The 27,124-nt window shown below is 43.9% G+C and overlaps 1 protein-coding gene across 1 annotated transcript in view; it reads right to left on the bottom strand.

The window, feature by feature from the left end:
- LOC126175399 (Ca(2+)/calmodulin-responsive adenylate cyclase) overlaps positions 1–27,124 on the bottom strand; it is a 501,843-nt gene that overhangs the window by 352,729 nt on the left and 121,990 nt on the right. The window contains exons 2-3 of the mRNA XM_049922190.1: positions 25,603–25,886; positions 18,424–18,624 (exon numbers count right to left, since the gene is read on the bottom strand). Of these exons, the coding sequence (XP_049778147.1) occupies positions 18,424–18,624; positions 25,603–25,770 (369 nt within the window). The 5' untranslated portion in view covers positions 25,771–25,886. The remainder of the gene's footprint in view (positions 1–18,423; positions 18,625–25,602; positions 25,887–27,124) is intronic.

The raw sequence follows: 27,124 nt of genomic DNA, 5'->3' as shown, positions 1-27,124 counted from the left end.
GACCTGGAGATGAGACATGATATTCTGATGCCGGTCGTGGTTGTAAAATAAAGCTTTTTGAGAAGTATTTATAGCTGCTTACATCCATCAAGAATCAATATCTGAAAAACAGCCTCGGAGTTCTACAAGGTCCTCTATGTATAATATAACTTTATTTGATTAATGAACAAACGTTTTATCTTTTTTACATGAAAATCGAATTAATTCATCAGCATTTCATTACATTAATTTATCCATGGTTGAGCTCCGTGGCTGTGGATTTGATTACATTAACAAATACAGCAATCAGTCAATTTTTGTAAAGACTTTTTTTTCATACATCTTCAATTGCCGTAATTCATTTATACCGTTACCAATACAATGTTTCCCGTTGCCAAATTTTCCGTGATCTTCCCCAATATGAATTGGTTTTCCTACGAGTATCTAGTTTCATCACCGTTTTGCTCAAAAATTTGAACGAATGAGTACGGATTGGGTGTACAGACCACTATGAAAATAGTCCATCGAACAAGACCTGTCCGGACGGCTAGAACCTCCCGCAGCTATGCTTCCACAGGCCTCTTAGCGTCGTATCAACATGCAAACCTCTCCGCCCTTACGGACAGTGCTACCAGCTGTTTCTCCTGATCTGGATGGGATGTACAACTGCCCAAAAATTGCAGGCCTGATGAGAACCAAATAGCTTGCACGGGCTCTTCACGTCGCATGGATGGACAACATTGATAGCATTTGAAATCCATGGATTTTACTGCTCTCGGAAGAAGATCACAAGGTGGAGAGACAGAAACCACGAGGACTTGCTGCAGATCGCCACAGCGGATTCGATAAGTAGTCTTATAGCATCGCCGCGTTCCTCTGGGCCTCATCACACGAAGTACTTACGTATCAGTACAACGTTATTGTCGACTGTATTACATGAACTACATATTTCTCTGATTAAGACCTATGTTCAGTACTAACTGACGTCTTTCGGCGCGGAATGCTCACTCTGTCATTGCTTCGCCCGGTGAACATCATATCCCTTCCCGTTACGGCGACACCTCGAACGGTCCACCCCTTCTCAACAGGTATGCCATGTACGGCGAAATCAACACGCCTTTTCACCGGCGATGAAATTAAGTGGCTGGCAAGTGACACGTAGTTTAAGAAGAAGTGCGCCATTTCCATCCCTTCTTAACGCAGATGGCACGTAGCAGTCTCCATTTGTACTGAAGTAGCAGCACGTGTAAGGGGCATGGTTGTATCCTGACAGATCAGTACTTTTATTTCCCCCAAGGTGGCGTCTTCATGGGACGCCGTCGTCCCAGCACAGGATTACCACGCAGGTCTTGAGTCAGTCGCTTTTGATGACAGACTTTTATCGAATTGGAGTGAAACAGCTTTAACCTTACCTAAGTAGTAAAGTCGGCAGTCAACAGCGATTTTTTATGAACATACATTCAGACAAAATAGCAAGCTTTAGTACAACATTCGTTGTTATTCGTATGCCTGTCTAGTTCACTCGAAAAATCATCTGTTATTATCAACAGTCAAAATGCAATCCTTTTTTTCTAACCGAGGAACACATCAGTAACACACCAAAAGACAATTAAAAAATTCTTGAACTAAGAATACCATTCGGTATGCTTGTAGATAACAGAGCTTAACTTGGGATCTCCTGCTTACATGGCAGACGCTCTATCCATCTGAGCCACCGAGGGCACAGAGGAATTATCCCTTGCACGCTTCTCGTGAGACCCGCATTCCCAACTGTCCACGACCTACATTCGTAGTGTTCCTAACAGATATTTGCCCACTCACTCATTACTCGAGCCAGACTAAGCTGACGAGTCCCGTAAGAGTTCGGGCAAATTGCGCACTCGCACAGGAAGATGGTTTCTGTTCTCGAAAGAACAGATACCACTGATGACCGTGTAGCTTCTCTAGAATGAAATGATAATTAACTGGAAGCGTGCAAGGGGTAAGTCCCTGCAGCCGCACTATCCTCTGTTCCCTCGGTGGCTCAGATGGATAGAGCGTCTGCCATGTCAGCAGGAGATACCGGGTTCGAGTCCCGGTCGGGGCATACATTTTCGGCTGTCCCCATTGACGTATATCAACAACAACTGTCGGCAGCTAAGGATTTCGATTTTATAATCATTTCATTCTAGAGAAGCTGCACGGTCATCAATGGTATCCGTTCTTTCGAGAACATAATTACATGATAGTTCTGCAGCTGCGATGTCATATGTTTCAAAGTATAAGCACTTGTGAAATTTCATTCTTCCATTCTGTCCCCGGAAACGCGAGTGTACAGTGATACATACACATTCCGTCTCATCACCGCGACTCTTACGTTCCGATACTTGTAAGCTATTCTGTACGTGTTACATGTGGAAACAAATGTTTAGTCCTATTAATGCCCACATACAATATTATACAGATGATACACTAAGGTGACAAAAGTCATGGGATGCCTCTTAATACCCTGTCGGACATCGTTTTGTTGGGCGTAGTGCAGCAACTCAACGTGGCACGGTCACAGCAAGTCCCTGGAAGCCGCTGCAGAAATACTGAGCCACGTTGCTTCTACAGCCGTTCATAATAATTGCGGAAGTGTTGCCAGTGCAGGATTTTGTGCACTAATTGATTTCCCAACTGCGTCCTAGAAATGTTCCGTACGATTCATGTCGGGCAATTTGGGTGGCCAAATCATGCGCTCGAACTGTCCAGAATGTTCTTCAAACCTATCGCCAACAACTGTGGCCTGGTGACATGGTGCATTATCATCCACAAAAATTCCATCGTTGTTTGATAACATTAAGGTCATGAATTGCTGCAAATGGTCTCCACGTAGCCTAGCAGAAACATTTCCAGTCAATGATCGGTTCCGTTGGACCGAAGGACCCAATCCATTCCACGTAAATACAGCCCTCAACATTATGGAGCCATTTCTCATACGTAACACACTGATTTCTGCGGTTATTACATTAACTGTTGCTTGTGTGTTAGGACTGACAACTCTACGAAAACGCCACTTCTCTCGGCTGTTAAGTGGCCATCGGCCACTGCGATGTCCGTGATAAGAAGTGGTGCCTGAAATTTGGTATTCTCGCGCACTTTTGACACAGTGGATCTCGAAATACTGAATTCCCTACCGATTTCCGAAATGGAATGTTGCATGCCTCTAGCTCGAGCTATCATTTCGCATTCAACGTCTATTAATTCTCGTCGTACATCCGCAAACATGTCGGAAACCTTTTAACGTGAATCACTTGAGTACAAATTACAGCTCCGCCCATGCCCTGCCCTTTTGCACCTTGTGTACGCGATACTACCGCCATCTGTATATTTGCATATCGCTATCCCATGCCTTTTGACATCTGAGTGTATATACGTTATTTGGTTGTGATATGTTCTTAGTAGTCTTCGTCTATAGCGATCGGAGAATGCTATTATTTGAAAGTATTTATTTGACGTTTATGCTTTTTTTTTAACTTCTATTTTCGATATGTGTGTTTCCAGAGCATGTAGACCCTATGGAACATAAACTGTCGACATTTTTGCGTCTGTTGTCGTTGACAAAAACTGCTCCCTTTCTCACTGTCTAAAGAATTACGTAATCTACAAATCGCGGACTTCAACATCACCTAAATACCCCATTGCACGGATTTTTTACAACAACCTCTCACGACAAAGCAGAACTGGTTGCTTGTTGACTGAAATTTACTGGAGGATGTAAGCCGCCAAAGACAATAAGCAGACCCGCTGTTTCGGCAGACAGACACATCATTGTCTTCAGCTGGTGACAGCTGGACATGAATCAACGCACTGTTTATACTGCGAGCAGTGTAGCAACGGATGGCCAGCGGCGTCCACCAATCAGTCGGAAAGCCTGGCGTACGCACCGTACTGCGAGACACAGAAGTGTAGCGGGCTGCCGCTTACCGGCGCTGTAGGCGAACTGGCTTCGTAGTCTGTACTGACAAGGGAACCTCCCCATCGCACCCCCCTCAGATTTAGTTATAAGTTGGCACAGTGGATAGGCCTTGAAAAACTGAACACAGATCAATCGAGAAAACAGGAAGAAGTTGTGTGGAACTACGAAAAAATAAGCAAAATATACAAACTGAGTAGTCCATGCGCAAGATAGGCAACATCAAGGACAGTGTCAGCTCAGGAGCGCAGTGGTCCCATGGTTAGCGTGAGCAGCTGCGGAACGAGAAATCCTTTGTTCAAGTCTTCTCTCGAGTGAAAAATTTACTTTCTTTATTTTCGCAAAGTTATGATCTGTCAGATCGTTCATCGACGTCTCTGTTCACTGTAATAAGTTTAGTGTCTGTGTTTTGCGACCGCACCGCAAAACCGTGCGATTAGTAGACGAGAGCACGTGCCTCTCCAATGGGAACCGAAAATATTTGATCGCAAGGTCATAGGTCAACCGATTCCTCCACAGTAAAATACGTCTGATATATTCTATACGACACTGGTGAGGCATGTGCGTCACATGACAGGAATATGTTGTCGACCCACCTAAATTGAACACTTGGCGAATGGGTAAAAAGATTCTTCTACCTTGCCCTATTTAGGTGTTTCGATGTTTGTTTAGGTGTAGCGTCCACATACTACGGCGCAGTTACCTCGCATCGGACGGACGGACAGATAATAATTGTCTGAAAATAAAAAATTAAACTGTTCACTCGAGGGAAGACTTGAACCAACGACCTCTCGTTCCGCAGCTGCTCACGGTAACCACGGGACCACGGCGCGCCTGAGCTCACATTATCCTTGATGTTGCCTATCTTGCGCATGGACTACTCAGTTTGTATATTTTGCTTATTTTTTTCGTAGTTCCACACAACTTCTTCCTGTTTTTCGATTAAACTGTGTTCAGTTTTTCAAGGCCTATCCACTGTGCCAACTTACAACTAAATCTGAGGGGGGTGCGATGGGGAGGTTCCCTTGTGAGAGTGGGTCTTGGCAATCCACTACTCCTACGTTCCGACCACCTTTGTAGACGCCCAGTAGTACCCAGAGCAACAATAGAAACGATTCTGTCGCAGAGGCTGTACCTTTCAAGTCGATGATAATGGTGATGAAGGTAATGTCGCTGAATTATCACAGATTACAAATAAGGTGCATAAAAAAGCGGTACCTTTACCTGTGAGAGAGCCAAACCTGTGAGAGAATAGTCAACTAGTTAGGGTACGCGATGGAGCAAACGTATAGGTGCCTGGCCACGCGTTCTAAGATTCGTTAGTATCAGAGAGCGCCCCCCCCCCCCCCCCCCCCAACCACGATGAAGCCGTTAGCGCTTTACGCATCGTGTGGCATACAGGTAGGGAACTGGCTGTCTAGTGGTGTCTGTCCAAAAGTCAGCTTTTTCACAAGAGAAAATTTTAAGTTTGCGGCTGACTGTAAATTCATAATTATATATCTCTTATAACATGGTACTAACCTGTAAATGTAAACTTTCAATCACAATGTATAAAGCTATTGTTGGAACTTTTTGTTGAGCGGCTTGTGCAGTCTGTTATGAAACATTTTGGGTGGTATACGTCTCTCTGAACGGCTCGTGTGTGATTCGCCGACGTTGATGCCCATCATATTTTCGAACCTTTTTTGAATGTGGCACTGCAGCAGTCACGTCCATATTTTTACAATATTTAACACCCACGCCACATTATTTTAATCTTGTACAAGACAAAGCTAATAATATGAATGTTTCCCACGACAGAACACGGAACACACAAGCGAACGACGTTATCAGGCGGTGATAGCACACCCCACTGCCATGACTACTGGGATGTATCCACTTGACAGCAAGGCACTCGGCAGTTTCTTTCAGTGTAATACCATTCAGCGCACTCTGTGAGGGAACTGTTTAGCTACGACCGACGCCACTTGTTGGACACAAAGATCTGTCTCTCTGGTAATGATAATGTTGTCAGTCCATTTTTCAACGTTCATGACTTACACCACTCAGCAACAAACCAGCCAAGACGCCGATGGATTAACGAACATTTTATAATTACTTTAATAGGTGAAGATCGCTCAACTGCAATCCAAGCCCTCCAAAAATTAATGATACGAAATTTATTGAATCAACTGCAGAAGTAGTAAGCGAAATAATCTCATCAGAAAAAAATTAGTTACCCAAGTGCGCACTCACATATGAATCGTTAAGCCTTTACAGATGGCGGCACAATCGAGTCTCGTGCTCAAGCACGTGTGCAAAGCCTCTACGTGACGTAAGGCAGTAGTTATCAGTGAGAGACACTTGTTTCAAGTGGCATTGTAAGGAAACGTAAGGATGTGATAGAGTGGCAAGAAGGGGCAATCGTGTTTGGCTGTGCCCATGACCATCTGTGTGAAGTTCTCGATTTGTTGGCGTTTTGCGGGGCACTGTTCAACGTGTCTAAAGTAGTAGTGTAACACAGGTAGATACGAAACACTAGAGAATTGTGATCGAAAAACAAATCCTCACTGAGAGGGACCGGAGACGCGTTTCACGGACTGTGAATGAAAATAGCTTCCAAACCAGACATGAATGAAGATCCATCGAAACCTGGTAGTAAGAAAACATTGCGACGGGTACTGCAGCAACGAAAATTTGGCGTCGGTCACATTGCAAGAAGCCATTACTCACGCAGGCACATAAAGACGACAGCAAAGTTAATCGGGCTGGAAGAATATAAGACCAGTTTTCTGAACACTCCCCCACTCTATTAGACGGCCAGAAGAATCACCTGACGTGAACTCCGTAAAAAAATCTGTGGGACATGTTGGAACAGCGGGTAAAACCCGACAGCATCCTCGCAATTTGGTGGAATTGGGCGATCAAATCCTTAGCGAGTAGCTTAAACTGAATGCGACGTACCTGAACAACCATGTGGACACAGTTCCTAACAGAATACATGCCGTTATCAAGTTCAGGAGCGAACTTACACGGTTTTTTAAATGATGCTTGTAATGATTGTTCTAAAAGTGAAAAAATTTTTGTCCACTGAGCTTATATAATGTACACTATATAATCTAAAGTATCCGGAGACGCCTATGAAATGCAGAATTGACATAAGAAGTCACGAGAGGCGAACCTGCCAGTATAAAAGGAGGTGAGGAGTATTGTTTTGGCCGTAGAGAAGCACTAAAAGCAGAATTTTCCTTCAGGAGAGCTCAGTGCCTTCGAATGTGTGCTAGTCATTGGACGTCACCTGAGTTCAAAATCCATCACGGACATTTCAATCTTTCTAAGAATGCCCATGAACTGACGGACCGCAATTTTCTAGTGTTGCAGCATGTGGTTGTAAAAAATCCCATGGAATCAGGAAGGAAGCACTCGCGGGTTCCGAAGTGCTACCAGCGGTCCAGCTAGCACAACGACAGTGTGTAGCGAATTAAACAGAATGGCATCTAATGGCCGAGAAGTTCCTGTAGTAAATGCCAACCGACGCATTAAGTGGTATGAAGAGCGTCGCCACTGGACAACCGGTGGCTGGAAACGAGTGATTTGAAACTGTGAAGCACGATATACCCTGTGGCAATTCGATGGAAAGGTTTAGGTTTCACGAATGCCTGGAGCATTTTATCGGTCGTTATGTGTAGTGTGAACAATTAAGTACGGAGGAAGTGATGTTACGTTATGGGGGTGGTTCAGGTGTGATCCACTTGTTGAGCTTAAGAAAACGCTAAGTGCGCAACGATGTGAACATATTTTACGCACTGTCTACTGCGTACGATAGAGAAACAGTTCGGAAACGATGGCTGTTTCCATCAGCTTAACAACGTGCCCTGTTACAAAGCAGCAAATGTGAGGCAATGGTTTCTGGACAGTAACAGTCCTGAAATGGACCGGAGTGCATAGATCCCCGACTTGAACCCAACGAGAACCTGCATCAGAGTAGGCTGGAGCGGCTCCATTAGTTTTACTTCTTAGATGGTCTCAACTGGATAAAGTGTTGTCTACCTTACTGGGTAGGCTGTGCTGACGCCTCCGGTGGTGGTGGTGGTGGTGGTGGTGGTGGTGGTGGTGGTGGTGGTGGGTTTTGGAATGAGTTAAAATGTCGACCTCGCCCCAACATCCAATATTACTACCTTCTCTGGTTACGGATATTGAGGTACAATCGCCTACCATAGACAATCAGACACCTCACTGATAAGAGTCCCAGCAGAGTTCAAGCTGTCATGAAGGCGAAAGATGGACACACAGCATATTTATGTCCATTTATATGTGCCCGAATAATTTAGAAACAGAAGTGTATGGTGTTCGGCGTTCGCAACGTGCGACAGCGCAATAGGTCACTGGGTGTGACTAGAGATATTTTAAAAGATTTCCTAACGGATTCCTAACGCTCATATTGCACACAGATTTTCTTAAATGCAGGCCTTTCACTTTATTGCGATGCAAACACTAAACTTCGCCAAAGCTTGTGCTTCTTTGTTATGTAGTCGTGGTGTTCTGTAACAATTATCGGATGGGTCTGGCAAGCATGCCTCGCGAAGAGGATGCTGGGAACCAGTGGAAAAAGATGGCGGCACCCTTGCAGGTTTGCACCACCGTGGCGCAATGGGGTGCCGTTAGATTTCTGATAGCTGACGGGTTCAAACTAATCGTCAATCGACATATGTCAGTGCAATGTAGTGGTAGATGCCTGAGTTGAGCAGAAGTGGGCGATGGGGCGGGTGCCATCAAACGGGATGTGACAAGTGTTGAAGATTCTCAACACCCAGGAGGCTCTGTGCAGTCACGGAGAACAACACTGCGAGTGAAACTTCCTGGCAGATTAAAAGTGTGTGCCCGACCGAGACTCGAACTCGGGACCTTTGCCTTTCGCGGGCAAGTGGTCTACCAGGAGACGAGATACTGGCAGAAGTAAAGCTGTGAGGACCGGGCGTGAGTCGTGCTTCGGTAGCTCAGATGGTAGAGCACTTGCCCGCGAAAGGCAAAGGTCCCGAGTTCGAGTCTCGGTCGGGCGCACAGTTTTAATCTGCCAGGAAGTTTCATATCAGCGCACACTCCGCTGCGGAGTGAAAATCTCATTCTGGAAACATTGCGAGTGTTGATAAACTGATACGGGAAAACAGGCGTATTACGCTGAGTAATACTGCAGAAAGGATAAACATTAGTGTCGGATAATTATTCATGGTGTACTGATGTGTACTAATTATTCACGGTGTACTGATGTTCAAGAAAGCGTGTGCAAGATGGGTTCCAAAATACCTGTCAACAGAAATGAAAGAAAGACATCAGAATTGAAGTTCATCTACTTGCCACCCCCCCCCCCCCTTGTACACCAAAGGTCACACATCTTCGGATCACCATATTTTTAATGAAGTCTAGGTAGCAGTGAATATCTAGTTACGTAGAATTGAGAAGCATTGGCAGAAGTTCATAGAACTTGAGAGGAATGACACTGAAAAACACAATGACAAAACAAAAATCGCAACACCAAAAAGAATTAATGCAGAGTAATCAAATTTTGGGAATACATTTGTCTAGGTAACCTATTTAAGTAAACAACAATGCAAGATGACTGGTTAATGCAGGCGCGAGATAAACCACTGCCTATGTGAAATGCTTGTATATTAATAACCAGAGTAATCGCCAGAATGACGCAGGCAAGCACGCAAACGTGCATGCATAGTGTTGTACACGTGTCGGTTGTGTTTCTGGGATGCAGTTCCAGGCCTGTTGCACTTACAGAGACAGTTAATGCTGTTTGTTGACGAAGCTGGAGGTATCGTCCGATGATGTCCCATATGTGCTGGACTGGAAACAGATTTGGTGACAGCAGATCAAGGCAACATATCGAAACTCTGCAGAGCATGTTGGGTTACAAAAGCGTTATGTGGGCGAGCGTTATCTAGTTGGAAAAAACATCTTGGAATGCCGCTCATGAATGGCAACACAACAGGTAGAATCACCAGAATGACGTACAGATTTCACACGGTCATCACTGGCACCGAAGCAGAATCAACTTTCATTAGAAAACGTAACAGACGTCCAGCTTGCCCTCCAGCGAGCTCTCGCTCGACACTACTGAAGTCGCAAATGGCGGTTCTTTGGGGTCAATGAAATGCACGCTACAGGGCGTCTGGCTCGGAGCTGCTGTTGAAGTAACCGATTTTTAATGATTCGTTTTCTCACTGTGGTGCCAACTTGAGCTCAGATTGCTGCTGCAGATGCAGAACGATGCGTCAGAGCCATTCACTGGACACGGTAGCCTTTCTTCTCGGTATGCCACGCTGCCGTCCGGAGCACGGTTATCTTGCGACAGTACCTGTTGTGACCACCGGTGCCAGCAATCGTGTACAGTTGCTTCATTCCTGCCAAGTCTTTCTGCAATATCGCAGAAGGAACGTCCAGCTTCTCGTAGCCCTATCATAAGACCTCGTTCACACTCAGTGAGGTACTGACAATGGCATCATTGTCGCCTTAAAGGCATCCTTGACTATCAACAAGTCACATAATCCATTCTCAAAGTGAATTAACGCTCACGACCTTTACAGCGTATATTTATTGCATGCTCAGTGGCACTATTGGGGCCACACTTTTCAGTGTAAGTTCTGTATTCAATTCGCGTAACAGATACTTTAAAAAGGACCGGTTTTTTTACTGGATGGCACTTACATTTTAATGTTGTAATTCTTGGTGGCACTCTGATATTGTAGGAGGGTCGTTCAGTATGTAATGGATTAAATTTTGTCCCTGAAAGGAGTTAGGTTTTATTCAGGATTCCAATACACCATATTGTTCCCCACTCTTTGGCTACAAACCCGTATTTTTCAACATCGAGAGCCCTACGCCATCTTATTAATAGGGGCTGCATTCCGGCATGGTACTACTATACTGGTAGAGGTAGGAGTCAATGTCATGCTGTATCGATCATCTCCCCATCATCAACGTACTGCTCCTCGCAGAGTGCATCCTTTATTGGGCCAAACACATGGAAGTCTGAAGGTGCGAGATCCGGGTTGTAGGGCGAATGAAGAGACACAGTAGAATCAAATTTTGTGAGCGCCTCTCGGTTGCAAAAAATTGTCACCACCAGCCTCGTAATGTGCAAGCAATTCCGCACAGATGGTACTTCGTTGCTCTTTATGGTCTTATCTTAGGCGGCGAGGAACCCAGCGGCCGCACCCCTTTGCATACGGCAACTTGTGGACGAGTGTGTCAGCACTACTAACAAAGATGTCGAGTTGTGCAGCGAGGTGTTTGTGATTCGTCGATCACCTCTAATGAGAGTGTTCGCAAATTCTACATTGTACGAGTCACAGCGTGTGCGGCCGGCCGGCACGCGGGAGATCTGACAAGTTTGCGCGACCCTGTTGCGATGATGACAGTCGCCTCGCCCAACGACTCGCCGTGCTCATGTTCACCGCCAGGTTTCTGCAGACATCAAAACTAACTCAATGACAGCTCTCTGCTCGGAACGCATCTCCGTTACAGACGCTATTTTGAAGGCTCGTATAGCGCCGCCACCTATCAAAACTTCATGAAACTATAGGGGCTGAAGCGGGAATATTTCCGAAGACTCATATCAAATTTCGTATTTGTTCAACTGGAATTGGCCAGACAAAAAGTGTGTTGCATTATTTATTGCACGACCATTGCAGATAGTAAGTAGAATCTAATATTAGAATATCTGCAAACTGATTGATTTAAGCACGAGAAAATGCATCAAAATAGAAATAGATGGTAGGAACATACAGACAGAATGCCTGAAAACATTATTCCGAAGCAAATTCTTGTCTACAAACAGAGGGGCAGGGAGAGGGAAAGAACACGAAAGAGAAGCCTGGGCGTTCTTGACAGGAACACGTGAAATCAGCTAATGCATGAAGGGGATGGGGGACGGGAAACGGGTAGGGGGAGGGGGATGAGGAGGAGGAGGAGGAAGAAGAAGAACTTCGAACTGTACGATGAGTTAGGTAAGGCGAGCCACGTAATAGCCGAATGTAGCGCCACTTGTGGGTTAAACTATCAATAATATTGATTCAAGGGTGTACATCTTAATGAAATAGCAATTTATCTATTTTTTTTAAGGTTTATCCTATCGCATGCGATCAGCTGGTTTTCACAAGTTTCTTTTAAGTTAATAGCCGGACGCACTTCCATCCGCACGATCTTCAGTTAACATAAGGGAGGAAATTCGAGTGCACTATCTCTGAGTGAATAGCGTATTTTTTATTCTGTCATTACCGTTGTTGAGGGGGTGACGTGCAAAGAGGAACATGGCCACGAAACACAGTTATTCACAATCAACGTAAAACTTATTCCAGGCACACTCGTATGAATTAAAATAACGTACTGCAATGTAAACGCTTCTACTTTTGGTCAAAAAGGCTGTTCATATCTGTAAAACAAATATACAATGAAAATATTCCTTTCAAAATGGTTCAAATGGCTCGGAGCACTATGGTACTTAACATCTGTGGTCATCATCAGTCCCCTAGAACTTACAACTACTTAAACCAAACTAACCTAAGGACATCACACACATCCATGCCCGAAGCAGGATTCGAACCTGCGACCATAGCGGTCACACGGTTCCAGACTGAAGCGCCTAGAACCGCACGGCCACACCGCCCGGCAAAATATTACTTTAAAAAGCACGTTTCAATATGGACATGTTCTCATTTGCATGAATAATTTGGACATATTCGTGTCTGAATGATTTTCAAAAGAAAGTATCTTTTTTCTTCTTTTTGTTTCCTTCAAAATATCTTACATCGTACTGCATAATACTTGCAATACTGTATCACATCATGTATTTGTAACAATTTAGTATGTTATATTAAGGAAAAGTTATAAATTGGTAACTTTAACATTGATAATCCTTTTCAGCGTTATATCGAATATTCTGACTTTATTGTTGCTTCACAATTAGTTAAAATATTCCAGTCCATAACACAATATAGTATATAGCAACGGCATTAACTATTATTACAAAGATTCTCTGAGGTCACTGTTAAAAATGTAAACCAGATTCATCTCTAAACAATTGCAAGCAATTTTCTTTACGTCTTCGTTGAACAACTGGGGTATATCATCAATGATGGATGTATAGCAACCTAATTTCACTTTATTTCGCCAGTCTTTCCCGAAAATAGTTTACGGTTAACCATCAATATTATCTTGTCATCTGAAATTGGATGGCAAAGAGTTTCGTAATGGTCCATTCGCTTTTCTAAAGATACTTTTGCTCATGTATATCTTGCTGGGACCTCTGCACTGCAGTTGCCTTTACATCAAAGTGTTTCCCATAGCTTCGTACTTTTGAATAAAAATTCGGTTTATTTCACTTACATGGTCTAGATTTTCGTATGACTTCTAACGAATTCACGTCTATTACTCTCCAAACATCACAAATATCTCTTACTTCATCCACTGATTGGCAGGCCTCATTATATTCCTCGTTTGTTACAACTGTTGGGCTTTTTCGTCGAATTTCTGCACTCTATAGCAGTTAAGTAACCGTGTTATCATAACAATAAATACTGATACGTTGAGAAAAGTCATGGGATAGCGATACGCACATATACAGATGGCAGTAGTAATGCGTACACGAGGTATAAAAGGGCAGTGCACCGCCAGAACTATCTTTTGTACTCAGGTGATTCATGCAAGTTCGTGTCCGACGTGATTATGGCCGCACGACGGCAATTAGCAGACTTCGAACGCGGCAGTTGGAACCAGACGCATGGAAATTCCATTTAAGAAATCATTGTTGAATTCAGTGTTCCGAGATCCACTGTGTCAAGAGTATGCCTTTTTTGTCATCAGTCTACTGACTGGTTTGATGCGGCCCGCCACGAATTCTTTTCCTGTGCTAACCTCTTCATCTCAGAGTAGCACTTGCAGTCTACGTCCTCAATTATTTGCTTGACGTATTCCAATCTCTGTCTTCCTCTACAGTTTTTGCCCTCTACAGCTCCCTCTAGTACCATGGAAGTCATTCCCTCATGTCTTAGCAGATGTCCTATCATCCTGCCCCTTCTCCTTATCAGTGTTTTCCACATATTCCTTTCCTCTCCGATTCTGCGTAGAACCTCCTCATTCCTTACCTTATCAGTCCACCTAATTTTCAACATTCGTCTATAGCACCACATCTCAAATGCTTCGATTCTCTTCTGTTCCGGTTTTCCCACAGTCCATGTTTCACTACCATACAATGCTGTACTCCAGACGTACATCCTCAGAAATTTCTTCCTCAAATTAACGCCGGTATTTGATATTAGTAGACTTCTCTTGGCCAGAAATGCCTGTTTTGCCATTGCGAGTCTGCTTTTGATGTCCTCCTTGCTCCGTCCGTCATTGGTTATTTTACTGCCTAGGTAGCAGAATTCCTTAACTTCATTGACTTCGTGACCATCAATCCTGACGTTAAGTTTCTCGCTGTTCTCATTACTACTTCTTATTACCTTCGTCTTTCTCCGATTTACTCTCAAACCATACTGTGTACTCATTAGACTGTTCATTCCGTTCAGCAGATCATTTAATTCTTCTTCACTTTCACTCAGAATAGCAATGTCATCAGCGAATCGTATCATTGATATCCTTTCACCTTGTATTTTAATTCCACTCCTGAACCTTTCTTTTATTTCAATTCATTGCTTCCTCGATGTACAGATTGAAGAGTAGGGGCGAAAGGCTACAGCCTTGTCTTACACCCTTCTTAATACGAGCACTTCGTTCTTGATCGTCCACTCTTATTATTCCCTCTTGGTTGTTGTACATATTGTATATGACCCGTCTCTCCCTATAGCTTACCCCTACTTTTTTTCAGAATGTCGAACAGCTTGCACCATTTTATATTGTCGAACGCTTTTTCTAGGTCGACAAATCCTATGAAAGTGTCTTGATTTTTCTTTAGCCTTGCTTCCATTATTAGCCGTAACGTCAGAATTGCCTCTCTCGTCCCTTTACTTTTCCTCAAGCCAAACTGATCGTCACCTAGCGCATTCTCAATTTTCTTTTCTATTCTTCTGTATATTATTCTTGTAAGCAGCTTCGATGCATGAGCTGTTAAGCTGATTGTGCGATAATTCTCGCACGTGTCAGCTCTTGCCGTCTTCGGAATTGTGTGGATGATGCTTTTCCGAAAGTCAGATGGTATATCGCCAGACTCATATATTCTACACACCAACGTGAATAGCCGTTTTGTTGCCACTTCCCCCAATGATTTTAGAAATTCTGATGGAATGTTATCTATCCCCTCTGCCTTATTTGACCGTAAGTCCTCCAAAGCTCTTTTAAATTCCGATTCTAATACTGGATCCCCTATCTCTTCTAAATCGACTCCTGTTTCTTCTTCTATCACATCAGACAAATCTTCACCCTCAAAGAGGCTTTCGATGTATTCTTTCCACCTATCTGCTCTCTCCTCTGCATTTAACACTGGAATTCCAGTTGCACTCTTAATGTTACCACCGTTGCTTTTAATGTCACCAAAGGTTGTTTTGACTTTCCTGTATGCTGAGTCTGTCCTTCCGACAATCATATCTTTTTCGATGTCTTCACATTTTTCCTGCAGCCATTTCGTCTTAGCTTCCCTGCACTTCCTATTTATTTCATTCCTCAGCGACTTTTATGTCTGTATTCCTGATTTTCCCGAAACATGTTTGTACTTCCCTCTTTCATCAATCAATTGAAGTATTTCTTCTGTTACCCATGGTTTCTTCGCAGCTACCTTCTTTGTACCTATGTTTTCCTTCCCAACTTCTGTGATGGCCCTTTTTAGAGATGTCCATTCCTCTTCAACTGTACTGCCTACTGCGCTATTCCTTATTGCTGTATCTATAGCGTTAGAGAACTTCAAACGTATCTCGTCATTTCTTAGTACTTCCGTATCCCACTTCTTTGCGTATTGATTCTTCCTGACTAATGTCTTGAACTTCAGCCTACTCTTCATCACTACTATATTGTGATCTGAGTCTATATCTGCTCCTGGGTACGCCTTACAATCCAGTATCTGATTTCGGAATCTCTGTCTGACCATGATGTAATCTAATTGAAATCTTCCCGTATCTCCTGGACTTTTCCAAGTATACCTCCTCCTCTTGTGATTCTTGAACAGGGTATTCGCTATTACTAGCTGAAACTTGTTACAGAGCTCAATTAGTCTTTCTCCTCTTTCATTCCTTGTCCCAAGCCCATATTCTCCTGTAACCTTTTCTTCTACTCCTTCCCCTACAACCGCATTCCAGTCGCCCATGACTATTAGATTTTCGTCCCCCTTCACATACTGCATTACCCTTTCAATATCCTCGTACGCTTTCTCTATCTGTTCATCTTCAGCCTGCGACGTCGGCATGTATACCTGAACTATCGTTGTCGGTGTTGGTCTGCTGTCGATTCTGATTAGAACAACCCGGTCACTGAACTGTTCACAGTAACACACCCTCTGCCCTACCTTCCTATTCATAACGAATCCTACACCTGTTATACCATTTTCTGCTGCTGTTGATATTACACGATACTCATCTGACCAGAAATCCTTGTCTTCCTTCCACTTCACTTCACTGACCCCTACTATATCTAGATTGAGCCTTTGCATTTCCCTTTTCAGATTTTCTAGTTTCCCTACCACGTTCAAGCTTCTGACATTCCACGCCCCGACTCGTAGAACGTTATCCTTTCGTAGATTATTCAATCTTTTTCTCATGGTAACCTCCCCCTTGGCAGTCCCCTCCCGGAGATCCGAATAGGGCACTATTCCGGAATCTTTTGCTAATGGAGAGATCATCATGACACTTCTTCAAATACAGGCCACATGTCCTGTGGATACACGTTACGTGTCTTTAATGCAGTGGTTTCCATTGCCTTCTGCATCCTCATGTCGTTGATCATTGCTGATTCTTCCGCCTTTAGGGGCAATTTCCCACCCCTAGGACAAGAGAGTGCCCTGAACGTCTATCCGCTCCTCCGCCCTCTTTGACAAGGCCGTTGGCAGAATGAGGCTGACTTCTTATGCCGGAAGTCTTCGGCCGCCAATGCTGATTATTTATCAAAATTTAGGCAGTGGCGGGGATCGAACCCGGGACCGGAGGCGTTTTGATTATGAATCAAAGATGCTACCCCTAGACCACGGTGTATACCTAGAATACCAAATTACAGGCATTACTTCTCACCACGGACGCCACAGTGGCTGATGGTCTTCACTTAACGACAAAGAGCAGCGGCGTTTGCTTAGCGTTGTCAGTGCTAACACACAAGCAACACTGCGTGACACAACAACAGAAATCAGTGTGGGACGTACGACGAACGTATCCGTTAGGACAGTGCGGCGAAATTTCGCGTTAATGGGCTGCGACACCACAAGTGGCTTTGCTAACAGCACATGGCATACAGCGCCTCTCCTGGGCTCCAGACAATATCGGTTGGACTCTAGACGATTGGAAAACCGTGGCCTGGCCAGATGAGTTCCGATTTCAGTTGATAAGAGCTGACGGTAGGGATAGAGTGTGGCCCAGACCCCACGAAGCCACGGACACAAGTTATCAAAAAGGCACTGTGCAAGCAGGTGTTGGTTCCACAATGGTGTGAGCTGTGTTTACATGGAATGGACCGGGTCCTCTGGAAGTTCGGCTACTCTGAAATAATTTGCAGCCATTGATGGACTTCATGTTCCCAAACAATTATGGAATTTTTATTAATGACAATGCGCCATGTCAACGGTCCACAATTGTTCGCGGCTGGCTCGAAGAACATCCTGAACAATTAAAGCGTATGTTTTGGCCACCCAGATCCCCCGACTTGAATCGCATCGAAGATTTGTGGGACATAATCGAAAGGTCTGTTGGTGCACAAAATCCTGGGCCGGCAACACTTTCGCAATTATGGACGGCTGTAGAGGCAGCATGGCTCAGTATTTTTGCAGGGGACTTTCAACGACTTGTTGAGTCCATGCCATGGTGCACTACGCCGGGCAAAAGAAGGTTCGTCACGATGTTCGTACGTATCCTAAGAGTTTTGTCACCTGAGTGTATTATGAGGGAGCACAGAAACACAAACTAATGCTAACAGCTGCTCTGCGCGGGAACGTCTGGCTGTGGCTGGAACTAATGTCACACGACTTTGAATTAGCGCCTCCTGTTGGAATAGTTCTCCTTTGGATGAAATGTGTATGTGGAGAGGTTCGCGTTTTGCTCTGAGACATGTATTTTCACAGGCTTTTATCTTCGTCCGTATCACTTAAACTGCAGATCTGATTGGATTCTGCTAATGTTATACGTACCCTTCCATTCCGTATCTCCCTTGCTTTAAATTGCGGACATATTCGCCTTTGCGTGTAACCTCTGTTATCGAATGGTGTGAATACGGTACAGACCTGCGGGGGTGGCGGTGGCGGCGACGCTGCCCACGGCGGCCGCGGCGGCGGCGTCCGCGCCAGGCGAGGCGGCAGCGGTCGCCGGGGGCGGCGGGGGCGGAGGGGTGGGCGCCTCGCCCAGCGGCAGCGCGACGGCGCAGAAGGTGGCGCAGAAGAAGAGCACGGCGTAGCACAGCCACAGCAGGTAGCCGTCGTGCAGCAGCCGCGAGCGCAGCACCACCAGCAGCCCCACGAACAGCACGCAGTGCGCGCCGTGGTACACGTTCTGCGGCGTCGGCGACAGCGCGTGCGCGCCGCCCAGGTTCGCCAGCACCTGCCACAGCCACAGCACCGGCCCCCTGCTCACTAACGCCGCTGCACGGCAGCATCTTACTAAATGTATACTTCGACATCATCTCCTGCACTGGTTATACAGGGGTTGGCCGAAGCAAAACAAACCCTTCTACATCGGAATTTCAGAATTAAAAAAAAAAAAAATAGGCTATTACTCGTTGCGGACTTGCATGAGATGCACTGTATTTCAAGTTGACGGGATGGATTGTGCGCACAATAACAAAGACATCTTTCTGAAATTTCGCTGAATTACTCCTCGGGCATGTCCACAAAGAGCGACAGGCTATTTCTTAATTTATGCATTATTTATTGCCAAAAAATAAAACGTGACCAAAAACACGCTACAAACTACATCTTTGATTCAAACGCCCGCCATTTTATTGTTTTTCGAAATTTTAAAAAAACTTCGCTATTACTCCGTGAACCATATCCTGTAGATAAAGAAACCTGTTTGTTTCTTCATTTTAGGTAAAGCTTTTGACAATGTTAACTGGAATACTCTCTTTCAAATTCTGAAGGTGGCAGGGGTAAAATACAGGGAGCGAAAGGCTATTTACAGTTTGTACAGAAACCAGATGGCAGTTATAAGAGTCGAGGGGCATGAAAGGGATGCAGTGGTTGGGAAAGGAGTAAGACAGGGTTGTAGCCTCTCCCCGATGTTATTCAATCTGTATATTGAGCAAGCAGTAAAGGAAACAAAAGAAAAATTCGGAGTAGGTATTAAAATTCATGGAGAAGAAGTAAAAACTTTGAGGTTCGCCGATGACATTGTAATTCTGTCAGAGACAGCAAAGGACTTGGAAGAGCAGTTGAACGGAATGGACCGTGTCTTGAAAGTAGGATATAAGATGAACATCAACAAAAGCAAAACGAGGTTAATGGAATGTAGTCAAATTAAGTCGGGTGATGCTGAGGGAATTAGATTACGAAATGAGACACTTAAAGTAGTAAAGGAGTTTTGCTATTTAGGGAGTAAAATAACCGATGATGGTCGAAGTAGAGAGGATATAAAATGTAGACTGGCAATGGCAAGGAAAGCGTTTCTCAAGAAGAGGAATTTGTTAACATCGAGAATAGATTTAAGTGTCAGGAAGTCATTTCTGAAAGTATTTGTATGGAGTGTAGCCATGTATGGAAGTGAAACGTGGACGATAAGTAGTTTAGACAAGAAGAGAATAGAAGCTTTCGAAATGGGGTGCTACAGAAGAATGCTGAAGATAAAGTGGGTAGATCACGTAACTAATGAGGAGGTATTGAATAGGATTGGGGAGAAGAGAAGTTTGTGGCACAACTTGACTAGAAGAAGGGATCGGTTGGTAGGACATGTTTTGAGGCATCAAGGGATCACAAATTTAGCATTGGAGGGCAGTGTGGAGGGTAAAAATCGTAGAGGGAGACCAAGAGATGAATACACTAAGCAGATTCACAAGGATGTAGGTTGCAGTAGATACTGGGAGATGAAGAAGCTTGCACAGGATAGAGTAGCATGGAGAGCTGCATCAAACCAGTCTCAGGACTGAAGACCACAACAACAACAACAACAACAACAAGTAAAATTTGCAGAAAGCAGGATTTTCATCATGAACACATCTCATTTCAGACACAGCGACTTTAACTCCTCGCATGGAGGCGTCAATTCTGACTGAATTTCTTAAATAAATCAGAAAATGTTGTCCAAGAATGAAATAACGTGCAATAAGATTTACACTGATTCCTTGATTCATTTTTCTAAATAAAAACCGTAAAAATCCCTTATTTTATAGGCTGACTGAGGAGAATGCATCCTTAATCAGTAACAATATGGACTTAAGATCACGGGGAGTTAGCTGTGTACTCCCAAAATAACGGAGCTGTAACGCCAAATATTTACAACGTTGTCGCAGATAAGTTTTTGTCGCTGCAATTGCGTAAGATGATGATGTAGAATTTATTATCGAATCAACAGGATGTCCAACGACGTCTAGCTTCAAATGTGGAAGCTTCCCTCAACATCATGAACTATGAGATAGCAAAACAGAAGGGACTTCAAGATTCGTTCTCTTCTTGTTTTCTTCGATGAACTTAGTTCTAAACTGAGCCATGTGCCAACACCAAGTTTCACTATCTCGGTTTATTTCGATATCTGCCCTTAAAAATGCAACACAAGTACTCCTGAACACTGGAGGAAAAATGATATCTATTCTCCATTACTAAAGCTATCAGTGGCTCAGAATGGAGTTCAGGACGAAGGCACAAAAATCTTTGTAGGGTAGAAACGAAAATTTTGAAAATACCCTAAAATCATTTCTTCCTGACAACCACTTGTATTCCACGGACGAACTTTAATCAGTATGTAAAGTTAAAAAGGGGAAAAAATGTATATCGCTAACTGCGTGAGCACCTTAGTGTTAATGACAAGTACCTTAATTCTTATAAATTTCGAGCTAGTGTGCTATTCAGTAACCTGTACATGGCCTTCATAAAGCCATATTTGCAAGCAAAGTATGCATAATATAGACTCAACTGACTCGTCCCATATTACTTACTTAAAAATATTACTAATAATATACGAATATGTAATTAACTCAATAACTCAGTACGATCACCGACAGTGCACACTTATCACTACTTGGACACCAAAAGATGTTCGCGCTAAACAACATTCCCCATTGGGGAATTTACTATTCTACAACCTACATGTGGCCCGAAATAAAAAAAAAATAATAATTAAAAGGTATCTATGTAAGGGTGTTTTTTTTTAACTGGCGCTTGTTGTAGAAACCATGAAATCAGCACCTAGTTACTAGAGTGTTGAAGTTATTAAGATGTGTAAGTTTACGTTATTCTATTGCATTCTTTTTCTTAAGGCGCCTTCTGCTAGCGAAGGTTAGCGAGACACGTAGTTTGAAAGCGCACAGCGGCACGTTTCTTGTGACGTACAGCAGTGCCAGTTTTGAATCTCTCTCATCAACGAGTATGTCGGCCCTGCAATGGACCTTTGGCATGCATCTTTCCTTCGACAATAAACTGGAAAAATTAATATCTCTCGTCCATTCATAATGTGTTTAAAGTTTTGTCTTTCTTGATATTATACGATTGGTGAATTGAAAAGTGACGCCTCCGTATTTTTAATGTGAAAACTCTTAAAGCTTCCTAAATACAAGAAATGTTATTAACATTCCACACCTTTATTCTTCATTCTATATTTCTCAACACGGTTACCCTGTGATGAATACATTTCGCCTAACGATTAACCAATTTTTCGATACAGTCACTACAGAAATTTTCGCATTCGGGAGGACGACTGTTCAATCCCGCGTCCGGCCATCCTGATTTTCTGTGATTTCCCTAAATCGCTTCAGGTAAATTCCGGGATGATACCTTTGAAAGGGTACGGTCGACTTCCTTCCCGATCCTTCCCTAATGAGACCGATGACTTCGCTGTTTGGTCTCTTCCCCCAAACAAACCCAACTACAGAACTTTGATTTTGTTGACGGAGCCATAATCTCATCTCTGCTTGTGCCCCTTCATCACTATCAAAATGAAGTTGCTTGTCCCCCTTCATCACTATCAAAATGAAGTTCTCTAAGTTTTGGAAAAAGACGAAAATCGGATCAATGACAGTGAACTTAAAGCGTCGATTTGTTCAGATGTCGCTGCGATTTAGTGGGGTCTGTCACAGCCATGCTGAAGAAGAGGGTGCTCCATGTGTGGACGAACGCTTCGAATAGGACGCACTATAACAGCACGCTGTTTCTCACGCACCGAAATAGTAACGTTACACACCGTTATCTTACATGCTTCGATTCGGAACCGTCTAGCGGCAGAGGGCTGAAAATACGTCGACATAAAGAATAAAGATGTAGACTGTTAGAAAAAGCTTTCAAGAGTTTTCATACAAAATATTGGAAGGCACAACTTTGAGCATGCCCTCGTAATAGGTTGCAGTTGTTCTCGCTTTTTCGTACGGTGAGCGCGCTGCAGTCGTGGACTGTGCAGCTGGTCCCGGCGGAGGTTTGAGTCCTCCCTCGGGCGTGGGTATGTGTATTTGTCCTTAGGATAATTTAGATTAAGAAGTGTGTAAGCTTAGGGACTGATGACCTTAGCAGTTAAAGTCCCATAAGATTTCACACACATTTCAACATTTGTTTTGTCCGGTGAAGGACCTCGACATTTTATATTTTTTATATCCAGCGTGCAGATACAATTCAAAGGCCTCAACTCGTTTTTTAATACTTGAGTCCAAGGTCCAAATTTTATATCCATGAAGGGAGTAGGTAATATGCAGCACCGTTTGCGAACTTAAGTCTGATCTCACGAAGAATTTTCATACATTCTTGACTTGTTTGCTGGCCTGGTCAGTTCTGGATTTTATCCCTACCCTGTATTCGCATTGTTTGTTCGAAATGGTACCTAAGTATTTGGAAGAGAACACTTGTGTAGCTACATTGCCTTTAACTGTGAGATTTTTTTAATTTTCCTTTTAAGGAAAAGCATGATTTTGCTCTTTGAAGGAATACACTGAAGGGCACTTACTTCGTCAGTTATCGTAACAGTGTCTATTTATTGCCAGATCATTCTGATGAGTAAGCAAGATCTGCCCAGCGCCGTACTCAGAGGCAGGCTGGTGTCAATATTGAAATCTCACTGTAATTCCGTAAGCGGAAACGCTGTGGATATATGCAGTACTTTCAGCTCAAACTGCAGAATATAAAAGCAGCAGTATTCAATTAATGGGGAAAACCAGTAGTGGCCAATGATAAAATCCAGCCGAAGTTTGTTGAGAGACAGATTAATCGATTTTTTTTCCCTTTTAGCACGTGAAGCCACAAGAACCAATGAACCACAGAGACCCAGTTGGCATTTCACGTTACATACCCACTTACTTCAAGTATGCAGACTTAACTGTCAATGCATCTTTTATTTAGACTGCTTGCTTCCCACAGCAGCACTTTAACGGTCTTTCCCTAATCTCACAACGATAATGTAGAGGAAAAGTGAAGACTCCAGAGTCAGGAGATAATGAACTGTCCGGGCGAGTGAAAGTTACAAGGCCAGCTTAAGAGAAGTCGTGTCCCGCCGATACACAGGGGAGAACAGTCCGTACACAGCGTTACACTGCTGTTTGGCCTCTGCGCTGCGGCGAGCGCACACCACTTGCACCGCGATAAATATTTAACAGTGCAACACAAAGGCGGAATTTAGCAGTCAGGCTGCAGCGGCAGCATAGCACAGGTCAGCCGGGGCCGCTGCGGGTGGTCCCCACAGTCGAAAGGGCGGCCGGGAAGTACTGCAAGGCGGCGCCAGCGTCTTTGCCGACGGCGATTCATACAATTATCACAGCGCACAACACAGAGAAAGCAATGTGGCTCTCTTGACGCAGTCTCGCAGAATGTGGCAAAGGCGGACGTCTGAGTTTCTACATGCAAATGAATTACGCAGCATGCCACTTGTCTTTTCAGTCTCGGAATATATCATTCAATCAACTATAGAGAGGCCACTACGCACACAGTACTATTATACATCGTGTAAAGAGTAAGGCTCGTACAACAGCAGTAACATCCTTGAAGAGCTAATGAGTTGGCTGTTAAATGCACTTGCAAAAATGCTCACTCGTACCAGAACTTAATCGAGAAACTAACATCGTTGTCGTCTCAATTATTACTGGAGGTGGGTTTAATACTGTCTTCCTTCTTTAGGAATATGTTCTAAGAGTAATAAAACGATGTTCCACGAAAAAGTTGTACGAATATTACGATGGGACGGAAATCTGTATATGTGATGTGATGTTATTTGATGTACAAGTACAGACAAACAAATTTCAGAAAAAAAATTGTATGATTTATTCAAGAGAAAGAGATTAAACAATTGAAAAAGTTAATATGGCTTTATGGCCCTTATGCAAGCAGTTATTAGTCTTGCCATTGATTGGTAGAGTTGTCGTATGTCCTCCTTATGGATATAGTGCCAAATTCTGACCAACTGGTGTGTTAGCCCGTGAAAATCCCGAGCTGGTGAAGGGCCCCGCCCATAATCCTCCAAACGTTCTGAGATGGTGAGAGATCCGGCGACCTTGCCGCCGAGGTAGGAGCACGAAGACAACCAGTAGGAACTCTCGACGTGTGCGGTAGGACATTATCATGTTGAAATGTAAGGCCAGGATGGCTTTCCACGAAGGGCAACAAAACGAGGCATAGAATATCGTTGACGTACTGCTGTGCCGTGAGCGTGCCGCGGATGACAACCAAAGGGGTCCTGCTTTGAAACGAAACAACACACCACAGCATCACTCCTGGTTGTCGGCCGGTGTGGCAGGCGACAGGTAGGTTGGAATCCCAACGCTGGCGAGGCGTCTCCAGACACGTCTTCGTTAGTCAGCGCAGCTCAGTTCGAAGCATGACTCATTACTCTAGACAATTCTACCCTAATCAATGAGACTTTCTCGACAATGGTAGAGAGTTATGTCTTCCTGTTTACATATGTTGAACTCTTAGTTGTGCCCTACAGACCCTGTCAGTACGAATGAAATCGTTGATCAAAAGTTCATGCGGTACACTTGCCAGCTTTTGGACGCTGTATCTGTAATTGATTTGCATGCGTCATGTAAACATTTTATCGCGTTTATCAGGTCTATTATTCTGTAATGATTTTTGTTAGAAAGCATTTTTGGAAGATAGATGAATGTCAAGGCATTCAGTTAAAATTGGTGTTTCAGTTATCACATTCAAAAGAAACGGGGGTCTTCCTACGATAACTCAACCTGGACCGTTTCTGCAAAGAATGTTCCCGACATTTTGAGAATGGGAAGTACAAAGCATTTGATATTTGTAAATATTACTTCGACCAAAGAATCAAAGTGCACTGACAGCTGTCATTTATGCTGAAATGCACTTAAAAACTATTCATATTGTTTATTTTTTATGTTACACTCTTCAGACGTCATGCTTTGTGAAGTCATTCTACAGGACGTGTACTGACCCCCGCGAGCAGCGCGAAGAGCGCCACGCACTGCGCGACGCTGGCGTGCTGCAGCTTGAAGGTGTAGCGGCGGTAGAGCGCCTCCAGCTCGTCATTCTCGAAGCGGTGCCTGTTGAGGAGGCGCGCGAGCCGGCGCGCGTCGCTGGCCGCCTTCACGCTGTGGTCCATGCCGCCCCCGCCGCCGCCGCTCCGCCTCTCGCAGCCTCCCCGCGGCTACCGCCACTGCCACGCCCCCTCCGCCGCCGCCCGCACCCGCCGCCAGCACTGCCACATCGCCGCAGCGTCTGCAACACCACAGAGCACCACGCCCACACTATAGTACGAACATCGATACACACTACTGGGGAACAACGTATCGCAGGACTAGCATAGCACGCAGTGTGTCCACAAACTCCCGCCATAATTTTCAGAAAAATCCTAACTTGCAAACTATTAAAGATAGTGAACTGTGGTTACTTATAAAACGTTAAATATCTCTCAAAGTTTTTTTCCTTTGTTGCAAATTTCTATTGGAGTGCATCAGAGCTCCACAGTCAAGAACAAGCATAATGAAGTGGTTCAAAAATTTCAAGGGACACGCAGTGTCAAAGACCTTCCTGGAACTTAATTTGAAGCACATTTTGACAGAGTAGAAGATGCCTTTCAACGTCATTCCACCCAGCACCACCCCCACTCATATTGAAATTTGAACATGCTGAATGACATTTCCTGATAGGTGGATGGCCCCCACGTCACACCATTGGACTTCTTTTTGTGAGAGTAGGTCAAGGATTGCGTGTACACAACAGAATTTAATGACATTGCTGCCTATCGCGCGATAATCAATGAAATCATCAAAACTGTAGATGCTGCAATGCTGACCCGTACATGGCCAGAACTCTAATACCGCCTCGATATTCTACAAACGACGAGTGGGGCATTCATTGAAATTCTGGCGGAACAGGAAAAAATTTGAAAGTTACTAAACATTTCACAACAAATCATGATGCTCCATATCTAATAGTTTTTAAGTTGTTTTTTTTTATATAATGTAGCAGGACACTATGGAATCCCTATACATGTTCAACATGACCGCTTGCGTTGCAAGTAATCAAAGAAACTTCGAGAAAAGATTTTGAGTCTGCAGCAGAGTATGCGCTGGCGTATTTTGGTAGCTCAGTCGACAAGAGCACTTGCCCGTGAAAGGCAAAGATTCCAGGTTCCATTCACAGTAACGCACACATTTTTAATCCGCTAGGAAGTTGCAAGAAAATTCGCTATAAACCTAACAAAGCCGCTGGCGCGTACACTCACACCTAGGACAAACCTTTATAGGGTGTTGGTGTTTATCTACTTGACGTCTTGTGTGTGAGATTTAGTGTAAAATGTACATTTTTCACCAAAAAAAAGGGTTAAGACCTGAAGATAACAGAAAAGTCTGTTGAAACCACTTGTGTTAAAAAAATATTTATGCGATCTTGGCTGTTGATTGGTTTTTGTCATCATCGTCTTTAACATTCATCGTTCCATTCTCCGAATGGCA

The sequence above is a fragment of the Schistocerca cancellata genome, chromosome 3 (genome assembly GCF_023864275.1).
Source record: "Schistocerca cancellata isolate TAMUIC-IGC-003103 chromosome 3, iqSchCanc2.1, whole genome shotgun sequence".
Lineage (NCBI taxonomy): Eukaryota > Metazoa > Arthropoda > Insecta > Orthoptera > Acrididae > Schistocerca > Schistocerca cancellata.
This window is presented reverse-complemented; position numbering and strand designations above follow the sequence as displayed.